At 50.5% G+C, this 19,855-nt stretch overlaps 1 protein-coding gene across 1 annotated transcript in view; it reads right to left on the bottom strand.

The window, feature by feature from the left end:
- Positions 1–17,390, bottom strand: part of LOC135828877 (uncharacterized) — a 197,871-nt gene extending 180,481 nt beyond the window's left edge. The window contains exon 1 of the mRNA XM_065341309.1: positions 17,010–17,390. Coding sequence (XP_065197381.1) covers positions 17,010–17,385 — 376 coding nt within the window. The 5' untranslated portion in view covers positions 17,386–17,390. The remainder of the gene's footprint in view (positions 1–17,009) is intronic.
- Between the last annotated feature and the right edge of the window lie 2,465 nt (positions 17,391–19,855).

Raw genomic sequence — 19,855 nt, forward strand, 5'->3', positions numbered from 1 at the left:
AGGAGCAACAAAGAGAAACCAGGTCCACTGGACCCAGTGCCGCAGTTACCCGATCGGAACCAGACGCTCGACGACAGGAAGCTCTATTGGTGAAGGACAGCTGGGCCGAAGCGTTTCCACTGGGAAGACTGGATTTCGCATACCGTTGCGCCAGGTATATCTGGACGTTATGCATCTAGTTCCGATGTGTGTGGACAGTCGCAGTTGTGTATCTGTCTTACCGAGATCCAAGGTCCCACCGGGCTATTCTCTGCAGCCGGCTCCGTTTCAATCACTACCACTAGGAGCACAGAACCTGAAGGCCGTCGGTGTTTTTGAGTGCACATTGCACTATGGCTCGAAAAAAACTACGGAGACTATGTTTGTTGTGGAGGACTCAGCAGTCCGCATGCCGTCACTGTTGAGCGAGAGTGCCTCCATTGAACTGGGTCTCTTATCTCTGCAAGAAGCCGCTGTGAATGCTGCCACAACGGAGGAGACGTCCTCACTTCCGGCTATGCGTGGACCCATCTCGATACAGATGGCCGATGATCACCATCCACGGCAACAGTCAGCACGCCGATTGGCACCGGCCCTAATGCCTAGTCTCCGGGACCAACTTGAGTCATGGCTGAGCCAAGGAGTGGTGGAGATGGTCGAAGAAATCCTGCCGGGCGTTTATGTCTCTCCTTTGGTGGCAGTACCAAAGCCAGATAAGTCGATGCGTTGGTGTGTGGATTTGCGCTGTGTAAACCAAGCCATCAAGCGACCAGGAGTACAGCTACCAACTACAGACGACCTGTTAGCACAACTTGCAAATGCAGAGTATTTCTCGAAGCTGGACCTCAAGTCAGGATATTCCCAGCTGGAAATCACAACGGAGTGTCGTCATGCGTTTGTGGTAGCGTCACCACTCGGTTACTTTCGTTTCTGCCGGCTTCCGTTTGGTGTCTCCAGTGGCCCTGAGCTATTCCAAAGGAAAATGGAACAGATTCTGGCTGGCATCAACGGCATCGTCATTTACCTGGACGATATCTTGGTCTTTGCTCCAACCCAAGAAGAGCATGACCTTCATCTCAAGATGGTCAGAGAAGCATTGACCAGGTATTGTGTCACTCTCAATGAAAAGAAGTACGCATGGAATGTCACCGAGCTCACGTTTCTGGGTCATGAAGTCTCTGCCGCAGGTGTTCGCCCAAGCCGTGCTAAGGTAGCCGCATTTCAGGATACACAGGATCCTACCAATGTCTCGGAGTTGTGCTCGTTCATGGGCCTCGCGACATTTCCTCAGAAGCCTGTGCCCAACCTGTCGGAGATTATGGCACCACTCACTCATCTCCTTTGCAATGAATGGCACTGGTCTAGCGAGTGTGCCGAAGCAGCCGCAGCCATTCGCAGCCATTTGCAAACAGAGCCAGTCCTCACCCTGTTTGACCTGTCTCGGCCCACTCGTACCGATGTAGATGCCTCAGGGTACGGTCTCGGTGCTGTTCTTATGCAGCAAGTCAGTGCAAGCCCCACTGAAGTTGCCTGTTGGAAGCTAGTGTATTATGTCAGTCGAAAGCTCAGCGATCCAGAATCTCACTATGCCACCGTCGAGCGATAAGCATTAGCTAGCATCTGGGGAGTGCAGCGTCTTCATTCCTTTGTCACTGGCATCGAGTTCACTGTGGTCACAGACCACACGCCACTCCTAAATGTTTTCAAACCAGAGTACAACCTGAGCAGCGCTAGTCTTCCGGTGCAGCGTCTTCTGCTAAAGGTTCAGGATTTGTCATTTGATGTGCACTATCGTCCCTCAAATAGAATGGCTTGGCTGATTTCTTGTCTCGTGCGCATGTTGAGGATGCGGACATCAAATTTCTAGTTGTTCATCATGTGACAACCGGTATTGGTATGCCCACGGACGACTGTCGACGTATTGCCGAACAGACAGCAGTTGACCCAACACTGTGTGCAGTGCGAGATGCTTTGCGCAGCCCTCACTGGCCAAGACAGCCATTCCTGGGACCCTACGAAGCCATCCGCCGTGAGTTGAGTGTGTGGCAATTTCGCGGGCCGGATGGGTTTCTCATTCTCTGCGGGGAGAGAGTTGTCATACCAACAGCAGCCACGCAACGAGTCATTGAGCTAGCACATTCAGGCCATCCCAGAGTCGACAAAACTCTCCAACGTCTGAGAGAAGCCGTGTGGTGGCCAGGGTTCACCAAAGAAGTCAAACAGGTGTTGACTAACTGCAGTCCACGTGTGATTGAGTCTAAAGTCAGGCGCGTGCCACTACAGCCGCGGAGGCTGCCATCTTGACCATGGCACACTGTGTTGGTCGACATATTCTACTACCAATCAAAGCCCTTTCTCAGCTTCCAGGATGTATATTCCCGCTACCCAACCGTGGTTCTGTTACGTGCCGAGAATGCTGCAGCGGAAACTCAGGCTTGTGAGCAAGTCTTCAGCTTGTTCGGCACCCCAACCAATGTCATCTCCGACAACGGACCGCAGTTCCTTTCAGCAGCGTTTGCGGCCAAGTGTAAAGAGTGGCAGTGCAGTCATGAGCGAATGGTGCCCTATCAGCCAAGACAGAATCCAGTGGAGCGGCTACACCAGACAGTGAAACGCCTCATGCGAAAGTCTGGACAGTCTTCCATTCAGGCAGCGCTTCAATCGGCACTGCAGGTGATTCGCTCGACCGTGTGCGATGCTACTGGTCGAACTCCTGGGGATGTGCTTCTTCGTGGAGGATATAACACGCCGTTACGCAACATCCAACCATCGACACCGGATGCCGAGAGTGACAGTGAGATGGGTGACGAGATCCGGGCACAAGATGCCACAATGAAGGAAGCTGCAAAGACACGGTATGACCTGCGACATCGATGCCAGGAACGGACAGTAGACGGAGGTGATCATGTGTATGTCAAGGAAGCATCCGGAGGCACATGACAAGCCACTGTGGTGTCTGCAATGCCGCATGATGTGGTGTTAGAAGGTGATGATGGATCCATGCGACGCCGCCATCTGGACACCGTACGACCAGCACCGAGCAACCTTGAACCATCGCCTGATTCAGCAGCTACCCCTACGCCCGACACATCGGCTGACCACACTACAGACCAGACCATTTGCAGGCCTGCCAGTTCCAAGACTCCCGGCCTACACCCCCATTGTCTGCATCCAGTACGATACGGAAGTCGGCACGTACTCACAAGCCCAGAACTGTTATGGACCTGTGAGCTCTCTAAAGAGGGGGAGAGATGTGAGCGCTGTGTGTTTCCCAGATTAGTTGTTTCTTATTTTGTCGAAGACATTTGGTGTTATACTATTATTACTCTGGTCTGGTGTACTGCCATGCCAATGCTGGAAATGCATGCAATGACTGATCTGAGTCGAGGTGCCCGTGGATGTTGATTTGGGGCGAAGCTTCTGGAGGACTTTGAGGAGAGCGAGAGCATTTGGCTCAAGCTTATCCGACTTCCACTTTGTTTTACCTGTATTCTCGTGTTACCTGTGAATCCCTTGTTACCATAACTGTATTGCTGGAACTAGTGTGTGTGTGTGTGACCTCGGCTGGGAGACAGTAACATAATTGGCGCAGTGAACAGGATATGTAGAACGATTTTGGAAGCGCGGAACGTCGTAGAACTGAAAGAGAAATGGCGGAAAAGGTGAAGGTCCATGTGAAGCTCGACCTTGACCATGAGCACGGAATTGAACATTTCCGGACATGGCTGAGTCAATAAGAGATAGGGTTCATGCTGAACGAAGTGACGGATAAGAAAAACAATGCTTGGCTGCCGCAGGAAATTTGGATCAGACCGCAGCGTACAATCTGTGGCAGAAGTATCCATCAGTGCCAACAGGCGATAATCCCTACGATGATTTCTAGAAATTATTTGCAGAGTACCTCGGCGCGGCGCGGAGTGACTCCGCACGACTTGCAGCTCTATTTACGATTGCTCAGAATCCTGGCGAGTCCATACAAGCACCCCGCACAGACTTCAGAAGGAGATGCATACCTGTAACATTACTATGTCAGCAAAGCTGGAAGACGGTGTGGAAACTGTTGCTGTTTATTTGTTTGCGCGTGGCCTCCAATCCACCTCAGCGCGACAACGTGTGCTGGAGATGGGAGATGACTCCCTGGACAAAGCTAGTGTACGAGCTCAGGCAGTGATTCTGTCAGAGAAACCGTCAGACCAGGCAAGGCCAGGCCCTGTGATGTATGTTTTGCACAAACACATTATGGATGCAACCTGCCGCAGTTCAATGTAGTTACTGTGGACGACAGCACGAACCGGGACGGCGGTACTGCCCAGCAGTGGACCAACGGTGCAAACAGTGTGGAAGGCCTGGACATTTTCAAACAGTCTGCCGCTCTTCAAACATGATAAGTCCTGAGGAGGAGCTACAAAGAGCAGCCAGGTCCACTGGACCCAGTGCCGCAGTTACCCGATCGGAACCTGACGCTCGACGACAGGAGGCTCAATTGGTCAAGGACAGCTGGGCCGAAGCGTTTCCACTGGGAAGACTGGATTTCGCATACCGTTGCGCCAGGTATATCTGGACGTTATGCATCTAGTTCCGATGCGCGTGGACAGTCGCAGTTGTGTATCTGTCTTACCGAGATCCAAGGTCCCACCGGGCTATTCTCTGCAGCCTGCTCCGTTTCAATTACTACCACTAGGAGCACAGAACCTGAAGTCCGTCGGTGTTTTGGAGTGCACATTGCAAACACATTATGGATGCAACCTGCCGCAGCTCAATGTAGTTACTGTGGACGACAGCACGAACCGGGACGGCGGTACTGCCCAGCAGCGGACCAACGGTGCAAACAGTGTGGAAGGCTGGAAGACGGAAGGCTGGACATTTTCAAACAATCTACCGCTCTTCAAACATGATAAGTCCTGAGGAGGAGCAACAAAGAGAAACCAGGTCCACTGGACCCAGTGCCGCAGTTACCCGATCGGAACCAGACGCTCGACGACAGGAAGCTCTATTGGTGAAGGACAGCTGGGCCGAAGCGTTTCCACTGGGAAGACTGGATTTCGCATACCGTTGCGCCAGGTATATCTGGACGTTATGCATCTAGTTCCGATGTGTGTGGACAGTCGCAGTTGTGTATCTGTCTTACCGAGATCCAAGGTCCCACCGGGCTATTCTCTGCAGCCGGCTCCGTTTCAATCACTACCACTAGGAGCACAGAACCTGAAGGCCGTCGGTGTTTTTGAGTGCACATTGCACTATGGCTCGAAAAAAACTACGGAGACTATGTTTGTTGTGGAGGACTCAGCAGTCCGCATGCCGTCACTGTTGAGCGAGAGTGCCTCCATTGAACTGGGTCTCTTATCTCTGCAAGAAGCCGCTGTGAATGCTGCCACAACGGAGGAGACGTCCTCACTTCCGGCTATGCGTGGACCCATCTCGATACAGATGGCCGATGATCACCATCCACGGCAACAGTCAGCACGCCGATTGGCACCGGCCCTAATGCCTAGTCTCCGGGACCAACTTGAGTCATGGCTGAGCCAAGGAGTGGTGGAGATGGTCGAAGAAATCCTGCCGGGCGTTTATGTCTCTCCTTTGGTGGCAGTACCAAAGCCAGATAAGTCGATGCGTTGGTGTGTGGATTTGCGCTGTGTAAACCAAGCCATCAAGCGACCAGGAGTACAGCTACCAACTACAGACGACCTGTTAGCACAACTTGCAAATGCAGAGTATTTCTCGAAGCTGGACCTCAAGTCAGGATATTCCCAGCTGGAAATCACAACGGAGTGTCGTCATGCGTTTGTGGTAGCGTCACCACTCGGTTACTTTCGTTTCTGCCGGCTTCCGTTTGGTGTCTCCAGTGGCCCTGAGCTATTCCAAAGGAAAATGGAACAGATTCTGGCTGGCATCAACGGCATCGTCATTTACCTGGACGATATCTTGGTCTTTGCTCCAACCCAAGAAGAGCATGACCTTCATCTCAAGATGGTCAGAGAAGCATTGACCAGGTATTGTGTCACTCTCAATGAAAAGAAGTACGCATGGAATGTCACCGAGCTCACGTTTCTGGGTCATGAAGTCTCTGCCGCAGGTGTTCGCCCAAGCCGTGCTAAGGTAGCCGCATTTCAGGATACACAGGATCCTACCAATGTCTCGGAGTTGTGCTCGTTCATGGGCCTCGCGACATTTCCTCAGAAGCCTGTGCCCAACCTGTCGGAGATTATGGCACCACTCACTCATCTCCTTTGCAATGAATGGCACTGGTCTAGCGAGTGTGCCGAAGCAGCCGCAGCCATTCGCAGCCATTTGCAAACAGAGCCAGTCCTCACCCTGTTTGACCTGTCTCGGCCCACTCGTACCGATGTAGATGCCTCAGGGTACGGTCTCGGTGCTGTTCTTATGCAGCAAGTCAGTGCAAGCCCCACTGAAGTTGCCTGTTGGAAGCTAGTGTATTATGTCAGTCGAAAGCTCAGCGATCCAGAATCTCACTATGCCACCGTCGAGCGATAAGCATTAGCTAGCATCTGGGGAGTGCAGCGTCTTCATTCCTTTGTCACTGGCATCGAGTTCACTGTGGTCACAGACCACACGCCACTCCTAAATGTTTTCAAACCAGAGTACAACCTGAGCAGCGCTAGTCTTCCGGTGCAGCGTCTTCTGCTAAAGGTTCAGGATTTGTCATTTGATGTGCACTATCGTCCCTCAAATAGAATGGCTTGGCTGATTTCTTGTCTCGTGCGCATGTTGAGGATGCGGACATCAAATTTCTAGTTGTTCATCATGTGACAACCGGTATTGGTATGCCCACGGACGACTGTCGACGTATTGCCGAACAGACAGCAGTTGACCCAACACTGTGTGCAGTGCGAGATGCTTTGCGCAGCCCTCACTGGCCAAGACAGCCATTCCTGGGACCCTACGAAGCCATCCGCCGTGAGTTGAGTGTGTGGCAATTTCGCGGGCCGGATGGGTTTCTCATTCTCTGCGGGGAGAGAGTTGTCATACCAACAGCAGCCACGCAACGAGTCATTGAGCTAGCACATTCAGGCCATCCCAGAGTCGACAAAACTCTCCAACGTCTGAGAGAAGCCGTGTGGTGGCCAGGGTTCACCAAAGAAGTCAAACAGGTGTTGACTAACTGCAGTCCACGTGTGATTGAGTCTAAAGTCAGGCGCGTGCCACTACAGCCGCGGAGGCTGCCATCTTGACCATGGCACACTGTGTTGGTCGACATATTCTACTACCAATCAAAGCCCTTTCTCAGCTTCCAGGATGTATATTCCCGCTACCCAACCGTGGTTCTGTTACGTGCCGAGAATGCTGCAGCGGAAACTCAGGCTTGTGAGCAAGTCTTCAGCTTGTTCGGCACCCCAACCAATGTCATCTCCGACAACGGACCGCAGTTCCTTTCAGCAGCGTTTGCGGCCAAGTGTAAAGAGTGGCAGTGCAGTCATGAGCGAATGGTGCCCTATCAGCCAAGACAGAATCCAGTGGAGCGGCTACACCAGACAGTGAAACGCCTCATGCGAAAGTCTGGACAGTCTTCCATTCAGGCAGCGCTTCAATCGGCACTGCAGGTGATTCGCTCGACCGTGTGCGATGCTACTGGTCGAACTCCTGGGGATGTGCTTCTTCGTGGAGGATATAACACGCCGTTACGCAACATCCAACCATCGACACCGGATGCCGAGAGTGACAGTGAGATGGGTGACGAGATCCGGGCACAAGATGCCACAATGAAGGAAGCTGCAAAGACACGGTATGACCTGCGACATCGATGCCAGGAACGGACAGTAGACGGAGGTGATCATGTGTATGTCAAGGAAGCATCCGGAGGCACATGACAAGCCACTGTGGTGTCTGCAATGCCGCATGATGTGGTGTTAGAAGGTGATGATGGATCCATGCGACGCCGCCATCTGGACACCGTACGACCAGCACCGAGCAACCTTGAACCATCGCCTGATTCAGCAGCTACCCCTACGCCCGACACATCGGCTGACCACACTACAGACCAGACCATTTGCAGGCCTGCCAGTTCCAAGACTCCCGGCCTACACCCCCATTGTCTGCATCCAGTACGATACGGAAGTCGGCACGTACTCACAAGCCCAGAACTGTTATGGACCTGTGAGCTCTCTAAAGAGGGGGAGAGATGTGAGCGCTGTGTGTTTCCCAGATTAGTTGTTTCTTATTTTGTCGAAGACATTTGGTGTTATACTATTATTACTCTGGTCTGGTGTACTGCCATGCCAATGCTGGAAATGCATGCAATGACTGATCTGAGTCGAGGTGCCCGTGGATGTTGATTTGGGGCGAAGCTTCTGGAGGACTTTGAGGAGAGCGAGAGCATTTGGCTCAAGCTTATCCGACTTCCACTTTGTTTTACCTGTATTCTCGTGTTACCTGTGAATCCCTTGTTACCATAACTGTATTGCTGGAACTAGTGTGTGTGTGTGTGACCTCGGCTGGGAGACAGTAACATAATTGGCGCAGTGAACAGGATATGTAGAACGATTTTGGAAGCGCGGAACGTCGTAGAACTGAAAGAGAAATGGCGGAAAAGGTGAAGGTCCATGTGAAGCTCGACCTTGACCATGAGCACGGAATTGAACATTTCCGGACATGGCTGAGTCAATAAGAGATAGGGTTCATGCTGAACGAAGTGACGGATAAGAAAAACAATGCTTGGCTGCCGCAGGAAATTTGGATCAGACCGCAGCGTACAATCTGTGGCAGAAGTATCCATCAGTGCCAACAGGCGATAATCCCTACGATGATTTCTAGAAATTATTTGCAGAGTACCTCGGCGCGGCGCGGAGTGACTCCGCACGACTTGCAGCTCTATTTACGATTGCTCAGAATCCTGGCGAGTCCATACAAGCACCCCGCACAGACTTCAGAAGGAGATGCATACCTGTAACATTACTATGTCAGCAAAGCTGGAAGACGGTGTGGAAACTGTTGCTGTTTATTTGTTTGCGCGTGGCCTCCAATCCACCTCAGCGCGACAACGTGTGCTGGAGATGGGAGATGACTCCCTGGACAAAGCTAGTGTACGAGCTCAGGCAGTGATTCTGTCAGAGAAACCGTCAGACCAGGCAAGGCCAGGCCCTGTGATGTATGTTTTGCACAAACACATTATGGATGCAACCTGCCGCAGTTCAATGTAGTTACTGTGGACGACAGCACGAACCGGGACGGCGGTACTGCCCAGCAGTGGACCAACGGTGCAAACAGTGTGGAAGGCCTGGACATTTTCAAACAGTCTGCCGCTCTTCAAACATGATAAGTCCTGAGGAGGAGCTACAAAGAGCAGCCAGGTCCACTGGACCCAGTGCCGCAGTTACCCGATCGGAACCTGACGCTCGACGACAGGAGGCTCAATTGGTCAAGGACAGCTGGGCCGAAGCGTTTCCACTGGGAAGACTGGATTTCGCATACCGTTGCGCCAGGTATATCTGGACGTTATGCATCTAGTTCCGATGCGCGTGGACAGTCGCAGTTGTGTATCTGTCTTACCGAGATCCAAGGTCCCACCGGGCTATTCTCTGCAGCCTGCTCCGTTTCAATTACTACCACTAGGAGCACAGAACCTGAAGTCCGTCGGTGTTTTGGAGTGCACATTGCAAACACATTATGGATGCAACCTGCCGCAGCTCAATGTAGTTACTGTGGACGACAGCACGAACCGGGACGGCGGTACTGCCCAGCAGCGGACCAACGGTGCAAACAGTGTGGAAGGCTGGAAGACGGAAGGCTGGACATTTTCAAACAATCTACCGCTCTTCAAACATGATAAGTCCTGAGGAGGAGCAACAAAGAGAAACCAGGTCCACTGGACCCAGTGCCGCAGTTACCCGATCGGAACCAGACGCTCGACGACAGGAAGCTCTATTGGTGAAGGACAGCTGGGCCGAAGCGTTTCCACTGGGAAGACTGGATTTCGCATACCGTTGCGCCAGGTATATCTGGACGTTATGCATCTAGTTCCGATGTGTGTGGACAGTCGCAGTTGTGTATCTGTCTTACCGAGATCCAAGGTCCCACCGGGCTATTCTCTGCAGCCGGCTCCGTTTCAATCACTACCACTAGGAGCACAGAACCTGAAGGCCGTCGGTGTTTTTGAGTGCACATTGCACTATGGCTCGAAAAAAACTACGGAGACTATGTTTGTTGTGGAGGACTCAGCAGTCCGCATGCCGTCACTGTTGAGCGAGAGTGCCTCCATTGAACTGGGTCTCTTATCTCTGCAAGAAGCCGCTGTGAATGCTGCCACAACGGAGGAGACGTCCTCACTTCCGGCTATGCGTGGACCCATCTCGATACAGATGGCCGATGATCACCATCCACGGCAACAGTCAGCACGCCGATTGGCACCGGCCCTAATGCCTAGTCTCCGGGACCAACTTGAGTCATGGCTGAGCCAAGGAGTGGTGGAGATGGTCGAAGAAATCCTGCCGGGCGTTTATGTCTCTCCTTTGGTGGCAGTACCAAAGCCAGATAAGTCGATGCGTTGGTGTGTGGATTTGCGCTGTGTAAACCAAGCCATCAAGCGACCAGGAGTACAGCTACCAACTACAGACGACCTGTTAGCACAACTTGCAAATGCAGAGTATTTCTCGAAGCTGGACCTCAAGTCAGGATATTCCCAGCTGGAAATCACAACGGAGTGTCGTCATGCGTTTGTGGTAGCGTCACCACTCGGTTACTTTCGTTTCTGCCGGCTTCCGTTTGGTGTCTCCAGTGGCCCTGAGCTATTCCAAAGGAAAATGGAACAGATTCTGGCTGGCATCAACGGCATCGTCATTTACCTGGACGATATCTTGGTCTTTGCTCCAACCCAAGAAGAGCATGACCTTCATCTCAAGATGGTCAGAGAAGCATTGACCAGGTATTGTGTCACTCTCAATGAAAAGAAGTACGCATGGAATGTCACCGAGCTCACGTTTCTGGGTCATGAAGTCTCTGCCGCAGGTGTTCGCCCAAGCCGTGCTAAGGTAGCCGCATTTCAGGATACACAGGATCCTACCAATGTCTCGGAGTTGTGCTCGTTCATGGGCCTCGCGACATTTCCTCAGAAGCCTGTGCCCAACCTGTCGGAGATTATGGCACCACTCACTCATCTCCTTTGCAATGAATGGCACTGGTCTAGCGAGTGTGCCGAAGCAGCCGCAGCCATTCGCAGCCATTTGCAAACAGAGCCAGTCCTCACCCTGTTTGACCTGTCTCGGCCCACTCGTACCGATGTAGATGCCTCAGGGTACGGTCTCGGTGCTGTTCTTATGCAGCAAGTCAGTGCAAGCCCCACTGAAGTTGCCTGTTGGAAGCTAGTGTATTATGTCAGTCGAAAGCTCAGCGATCCAGAATCTCACTATGCCACCGTCGAGCGATAAGCATTAGCTAGCATCTGGGGAGTGCAGCGTCTTCATTCCTTTGTCACTGGCATCGAGTTCACTGTGGTCACAGACCACACGCCACTCCTAAATGTTTTCAAACCAGAGTACAACCTGAGCAGCGCTAGTCTTCCGGTGCAGCGTCTTCTGCTAAAGGTTCAGGATTTGTCATTTGATGTGCACTATCGTCCCTCAAATAGAATGGCTTGGCTGATTTCTTGTCTCGTGCGCATGTTGAGGATGCGGACATCAAATTTCTAGTTGTTCATCATGTGACAACCGGTATTGGTATGCCCACGGACGACTGTCGACGTATTGCCGAACAGACAGCAGTTGACCCAACACTGTGTGCAGTGCGAGATGCTTTGCGCAGCCCTCACTGGCCAAGACAGCCATTCCTGGGACCCTACGAAGCCATCCGCCGTGAGTTGAGTGTGTGGCAATTTCGCGGGCCGGATGGGTTTCTCATTCTCTGCGGGGAGAGAGTTGTCATACCAACAGCAGCCACGCAACGAGTCATTGAGCTAGCACATTCAGGCCATCCCAGAGTCGACAAAACTCTCCAACGTCTGAGAGAAGCCGTGTGGTGGCCAGGGTTCACCAAAGAAGTCAAACAGGTGTTGACTAACTGCAGTCCACGTGTGATTGAGTCTAAAGTCAGGCGCGTGCCACTACAGCCGCGGAGGCTGCCATCTTGACCATGGCACACTGTGTTGGTCGACATATTCTACTACCAATCAAAGCCCTTTCTCAGCTTCCAGGATGTATATTCCCGCTACCCAACCGTGGTTCTGTTACGTGCCGAGAATGCTGCAGCGGAAACTCAGGCTTGTGAGCAAGTCTTCAGCTTGTTCGGCACCCCAACCAATGTCATCTCCGACAACGGACCGCAGTTCCTTTCAGCAGCGTTTGCGGCCAAGTGTAAAGAGTGGCAGTGCAGTCATGAGCGAATGGTGCCCTATCAGCCAAGACAGAATCCAGTGGAGCGGCTACACCAGACAGTGAAACGCCTCATGCGAAAGTCTGGACAGTCTTCCATTCAGGCAGCGCTTCAATCGGCACTGCAGGTGATTCGCTCGACCGTGTGCGATGCTACTGGTCGAACTCCTGGGGATGTGCTTCTTCGTGGAGGATATAACACGCCGTTACGCAACATCCAACCATCGACACCGGATGCCGAGAGTGACAGTGAGATGGGTGACGAGATCCGGGCACAAGATGCCACAATGAAGGAAGCTGCAAAGACACGGTATGACCTGCGACATCGATGCCAGGAACGGACAGTAGACGGAGGTGATCATGTGTATGTCAAGGAAGCATCCGGAGGCACATGACAAGCCACTGTGGTGTCTGCAATGCCGCATGATGTGGTGTTAGAAGGTGATGATGGATCCATGCGACGCCGCCATCTGGACACCGTACGACCAGCACCGAGCAACCTTGAACCATCGCCTGATTCAGCAGCTACCCCTACGCCCGACACATCGGCTGACCACACTACAGACCAGACCATTTGCAGGCCTGCCAGTTCCAAGACTCCCGGCCTACACCCCCATTGTCTGCATCCAGTACGATACGGAAGTCGGCACGTACTCACAAGCCCAGAACTGTTATGGACCTGTGAGCTCTCTAAAGAGGGGGAGAGATGTGAGCGCTGTGTGTTTCCCAGATTAGTTGTTTCTTATTTTGTCGAAGACATTTGGTGTTATACTATTATTACTCTGGTCTGGTGTACTGCCATGCCAATGCTGGAAATGCATGCAATGACTGATCTGAGTCGAGGTGCCCGTGGATGTTGATTTGGGGCGAAGCTTCTGGAGGACTTTGAGGAGAGCGAGAGCATTTGGCTCAAGCTTATCCGACTTCCACTTTGTTTTACCTGTATTCTCGTGTTACCTGTGAATCCCTTGTTACCATAACTGTATTGCTGGAACTAGTGTGTGTGTGTGTGACCTCGGCTGGGAGACAGTAACAGCGATGACCAAGTAGTGCGCCGCCTCACCACCGTCAACAGTGACTACAATTCTCATATCAGGAGTGGGGACAAGAACGACATGATGGTGAATGTCTACTCAGGGCTGCGCAAGAGTTACAAATGGTACATGAAACTTGCATTCCATATGATCGAGGAAGCTGTGCTCAATGCATATATTCTATACAAGCAGCAGCCAGGAAGGCGTCTTAAGCACTATCAATTTGTCTTGGCTGTGGCAAATGCTATGGCAAGACAGGGCAGAGATGATCAAGCGGAGCAGCAGAACGGACCTGACCGGCTCATCGGTCGCCATTGGCTGGAGCTCATTCCTGCAACGGAGAGAAAATCTGCACCAACCAAGGAATGCGTAGTGTGTGCACCGGCAAAGAGAAAAGAATCACACTACCCGTGTAAGACATGCCCATCACATCCTGGTCTTTGCGTTGTGCCTTGCTTTGAGCACTTCCACTCAAAGGCTAATTACCATTAGGCGCTCTCTGCTGTGACCTGCTTTCACAATTTCACAACTGATGCCGCCTTATGACATGAACGTCTTTCTTGCAACCGTATATTTCAGTGAGCAAGATCACAAACTTGAGGATTACACACATCGATGAAAACCTGAGTTGACAACCTGTATTTATTTCAATTTGCTTGCTTTTTAGTTAGGATAATGTCGTCACGGGTTTGAGAACCGTGAACGAACTGCCTCTACGCTCCTCGCCACACCACACAACAAAGGACTACTTCCTCCGTATATAAAAACTTCGTGACTTTTTTTTGAAGGCTGCGCATAGCTCTGGAATTGTTCCGTTTGACTTGGAATAACACTCGTGGCATTGTCTACCCTGTTTTCAAGCTATATACAAAGAAAAAAGCAACTCAGACGAATGAGATTGAGTTTATTCAGAGTCTTCGTCGCTCCTGTCATTGTCACCTGACGACGCTGACTCCGCATCGCCAAAAGTCGCTGCTTCGCTCGCATTTCGTTCAGATTCTTTTCAGCTGCAGTGATGATCCGACGCGGGACTTTGGCTAGCGTACTCTTCATTTCCAGAGCTGTGTACGAATCGGTGTCGACTATATTCAGTCTTTCCAACCCGCGACCTCCATTATGCCGTGAAACGAGTCGCTCAAGCACATCCACACGCTTCGCATTTTCTCGGCAGGAGAATCCTCCCAGCATTCTACAACGGCTTCGACGATGTCCCTGCGATTCCCCTCCTAGGCCACAACGGAGACGTCTGACTGGAGTGGAGAGAGGCGAAGAAAGCCAGGTCGTCGACATTCCGATCCGGAGTCTGCGCTGGGTGCACGACGACTGAAATGTTTCATCTTTCCGTGCGAGCGGAACCGATTTATGCTCTCACGCTGCGTATGGGGCCGCGCGCGCGCACTGCAAGTACGAGCCTGGCCAGTTTCAGGGCAGCGAGTGCCGCGTGAGTCGTGACCAGGTGACTCCGTGCTCCAGGCGCGAGCTCCACTTCGTCACAGTGTCAGTTTCGAGCAAGTAAAGTGTTAGTTTTTTGTTATTGGATTCGTGAGTTCCTGTCGGCAACGTCCTCACACGCATGGCTTCCGTGGAGAATCTGTTCGAGATCAACCAAACCTACCTCAACATGAATGTGCGTTGTCGATGACAGCCTTTGGCGCGGTTCGTTGAGCAGGTTCTTGCTCAAGAACACCGTTGAAAAAAAGTCACGAAGTTTTTGTATACGGAGGAAGTAGCACAAATTGTTAGAGAGCTTTTCTTCCACTTCATTTCAGTAGGCGACTGGGGAACTCATAAAGAAGAACCAACACTGACAATGAACGACTGACGACTGACACTGAGACAAGACGAGACAACAGAATATACTATAGTGAAGGTGTACAACGGGGACACGATGAGCAAGTGTGTACCAACGGCGACAGAAGACGGTGCAGCCGCATGTACGCAGGAGTCAAAAACAGCGCAGCAGCATGTACCACGACTCAGCAGCATGTACAACAAAGAGACACAAAGCAGCCACATGTACGACAAAGAGCTACACGTGCAACCGCATGTACAACAAAGAGACACACGCGTAGCCACATGTACAACAATAAAATAATCATACAACACCGTTAGGTTACTCTGCTGTTATGCTGACTGCCGGAGTTGTGATGCCGAAATGCGTTATGTGCACGACGTTCTAAATTGTGTCCACATGCTTGTATATGCTGTGTCTGTTTTATCACTGTGTACCTCTATCTTTGTCTGGTATCATCAGGATGACTTGACTGTCAATAGGGCACTGTTTATATTATGGTATGGACACTATAAGACCGCTATATACAATATGCGATGAGATGCAATATACGTAACAAATTTTAGCGCAATTAGCTAAAAAGTGGTGTTTTAGTTTTGCTCAGAAACACACCTTTTATCTGCTGTAGTGCCTTCAAAATTTGTGGAATCTCTCAAAACATGTCCCTTTCCATGACACAAGTCGGTTTGAGTTGATACGACTAGTTTGAAAAAAAAATCAGACTTTCATGAAAATTGCCCTTACAACCACGTGCATCTGGTGTGGCACTGAAAGGGTTAAGTCCTCCACCACCAGCAAGACAACTACCGCAAAGTTCAGGAAGCTGTTTGCGGCGAATGGTTCTTCTGATGCAATCGTGACAGAAAACGCGTGGAGTGGAGCAATTGCATGGCTTTGATAAGTATCATCCACCTGCGCAGTGCACCATACTTCCCTGCAACCAACGAAGCTGCAGAACGCTGTGTCCAAAAAATCAAGGCTGCCTTGTTGTGAGAGAAGCAGGGTCTGCTCTTCTGGCCAGATGCACTGCAGACATTCCGAGAACCGTATCGATCGACTCCTCGCGCTGCAACTGGAAAACGTCATCGCCATTGTTCCTTCAACGGGAGATCCAAACCAGGCTGGACCTGATACAGCCACAAGCCACGAATACCACCACCTCTCCCTACCATCAGCTAAAGGGTTGGATGTAGGCAGCACCGTCTATGTGCTGGCGTTCAACCAGCCTCAGAAGTGGTCAGATGGAACCGTATTGCAGCGGAAAGGCACCAAGTCTTTCGAAGTTAAGCTGGCCAACGGTGTCATTGTGCATAGACATGTGGACCAGCTACGTGTTCGTGATCCTGCAACGACTCCTGAAGCCACAGCGCTACAGGGCTGAACAGCTGAACTATGCTAGAGTACCGCTCTGTTGTCATGTTCCTAGTCAGCCACCTTCCCATGATGCTCGCACTTCGCACGCTGTCCTTTCCTCTGTTTAGTCTCCTCCTTGTGTTTTGAAGGGGGAGGTTGTAGTGTATGTGTCATCGCATGACGTCATAAGTATTGCGCGTACACTAGTCCCCTTGCGCAGTCTCTGAATTTGCGTGACTTCTGGTTGAGCAGTGTTCTTTGCCCGCCTTTGCTTTCCGGAATGTTCTTCTGTTGTTGATCCTTAACACTAAGGGAAAAGTGATACCTCAAACATCAATCCACTCTAGCTGCCAAATCAACGTATCTTTCTGCAAGGGATAGGGCAGGTGGGTTTAGGAGAGTGCCAAGTAAACCTTTTCGTGTCGTGAAAAGTATCCATAATGCCAGAAGGCCCCTACGTGTTAATGTACAATTTACATAATAAAGTAGTAGTTAATGCACTCCTCTACAGCAGCTACATGTTCAGCAACTCACCTGCAGGATTTGTTGCTCCAGTAATAGGACCTGCTAAACGGTCAGATGTTCCAGTCCCTGTATTCTTCACATAAATATCCTTGAATGAATATGTTGCATCATCCTCCAGTGTCCCTGCTGCTGAAGAACTATCGTATCCATATTTAATCGTTACTGTGTGATGAGTCATATTTTGGACAGTATTCCCTCCTGTGCCTGTACTTGACATGACACAAGGCGAAGGAGGACTGGGAGATGCCGTTGTTGAAGGTGCAGTTCCCGAAATCCCGGATAACTCATGAGAATAGCAAACTTCCTTCAGGTTATATTTACCGATGGCCACTTGGATGCTCAAAGTAATGAATTTAATGTTTTTTGTCGTCATCAATATTGGCATATGAGGCTCTGTTCACAGCAAAACAAACAAAATAACCGTACACGAGCACGCACACATATACAAACACAAATACATGCACACACAAACACGTACACACACCTTGGGCCTTGGACACGGTGCCATGGTTTGCACGGCTGTAATGCATACATGATCCAGCAACATAACGCATGGTACAACATATGCCCCTCATCACAGTGATGTCTGGCCTTGCTGTCGTACACGACCTTGCTGTCATTTTCTAATTTCTGGAAATATTTGGCAAGGTTTCCTTTAGATTTCTATCGTACACACACATACACACACAAACACACACACACACACACATGTGCACGCGCATGCGCACACACTGCACACCTTGATACCCCTATACTCGTCCAAATGTGCACGATGTACGCATTGAGCATAGATCACTGTAAAAAATCTTCGTATCTCCGTTGTCCCTTCTTTGATTTTCACAAACGATAACTTGTTGGAAAGGTAAGTGTACAGTGTATATCCAGCCCACTGATAATGATGCAGAGCCACTCCGTTTCATGTGTCTATCAGCACTGCTTGTTGTACTGTTGTGCATTATCATACTCCTACGCATTCGTTCCTAGATCCTCATGTTGTATTCACGTCAGCTAACGTCTGATCGTGTAAAAAGACTTTTTACGCGTGCTGAACTGCGCCGACACCCACGGTCAACTGGGTACTCACAGCTCGGAGTGAGAATAACAAGGATGCAGTTTACAGGGTTATGGGCCGTTACACGCCCGATTGGTTGAGAGACTAACCTCCTCTCCCCTGACTCACTTGTGAGGTCTGCATTCGCCACTAAGGTTAATAGGCATAGTGGTGGCCTGCGGATGCGAAGGCTAGTTTGTGTGTTTCTGAACATTCAAGCGATGCCGACGCGGATCCCGCGAATATTATTTAACGTCTGATGCGCGTAGTCGCGTACACTGCTTTCACTTCTCATTTTGTATTCACGTCTGATGCGCGTAGTCGCGTACACTGCTTTCGCGCGATCTTTTGATTTGAATGTTTTTTGAATCTCCGCTTCTGCTTCGAGAGAGGCAGAGCTTTCCTTTGGACTGCAAGATGATTTCCAACAGAGTCAGAGTAAAACATTATAATACAGTCTTCTAAAACAACGAGTCGTGTGCTATCCGGAGGCATGTTCGAGTAAGAACAGTAAGAAAAAGACCTTTCCAGTGGTGTGTCACTTGTGGCAGCGCGAGACGAAATACCCGAACGGCGAAGACCGAAACGCAGTTGCATACTTCTGAACTTGAGAATTTTGAAATGTTTTGAGTAGGGCTCGCGTACGCATGGGGTTTCCCCATGACTCATACCAGCGCAGCCCATCCGCAATGGGTACCAAGATAAGATGACCGCTTGAGCTTCAGCAGCACAAAGGACTTTGAATCGTGGTTTTGTGTTGAGTACAAGTCATGAACCGAAGGAAATTGTTGCTGTGGCCTACAATAATGCCGAGAAAACGAACTGGTAGAAGACCACTCTAATTTCACAAATAGTCGGTGTAATTTTATTTTCGGTACTTTCGGTGCGTCTGTTTCATACCTAAAATCTCACTACACTGAAGAAATGCTAACAGACGCAATCCAATAGGGACTTGCTCTTCTGGACCCAAAATAATCTGTTTACCTAGTCTGGCCTTTTGCCCTCAGACCGAAAAAATAGTGAGCATATAAAATTTCTGAAATTAGAGTAGCCGCCAGGTCGTAATAGGCGATTCAGAATACAGCCAAAATCACGTGTGAACTTGAATTTCCATGGTGATGCAGTCATGTTTCAGAATTTTATGCACACACCCTGATCAAATACGTCTGAGTCGTAGAAACGTGGTCACAGTTGGCCGTAGTCTGAATCGCCTATACAGGCCCGTCGCACCGACTTTGGAGGTGGGGCGGCCATGGAAGGGGGGGGGGGGGGTCCGGGGGTCCTCCCCGTGAAAATTTCAAAAATTGAACAAAATTGCAAGCATTTCCAGGTATTTGGTGCCATTTCAGTGTACGGTAACTACAATGAAAGTCTTTTTGATTCTGCAACAAACAAAGAAGACGCTACGATCGGGGACAAACATTACCCCCCGCGGGAAAAAATTCAAAAATTGAAGCCAATTGCAAGCATTTCCAGGCATTTGGTGCCATTTCAGTGTAACTGCAATGAAAGACTTTTTTCTGCAACAAACCACGATCGGGGACAAGGATTTGTCACGTTTGCGCTAAGCTGCGATCATGCATTGTGCTTTGTTGTATTATATAAATGTACTCCAAAAAAAAAAAAAAAAAAACGCCAAAAAAGTGGGGCGGCCTCAGCCGCCCCAGCCGCCCCGGCTGTGACGGCCTTGCTATAAGACAGAATCAAGTGGGATATTGGAATTCTGAGCAGCAGTAGCGGCGGCACCACGGACACTATGGCTACCAATTTTGGGCACATCAATACCCGCCTAGCGCCTGCGTCA

This window comes from Sycon ciliatum, chromosome 12 (assembly GCF_964019385.1).
Source record: "Sycon ciliatum chromosome 12, ocSycCili1.1, whole genome shotgun sequence".
In the NCBI taxonomy this organism is placed as follows: Eukaryota; Metazoa; Porifera; class Calcarea; order Leucosolenida; family Sycettidae; genus Sycon; species Sycon ciliatum.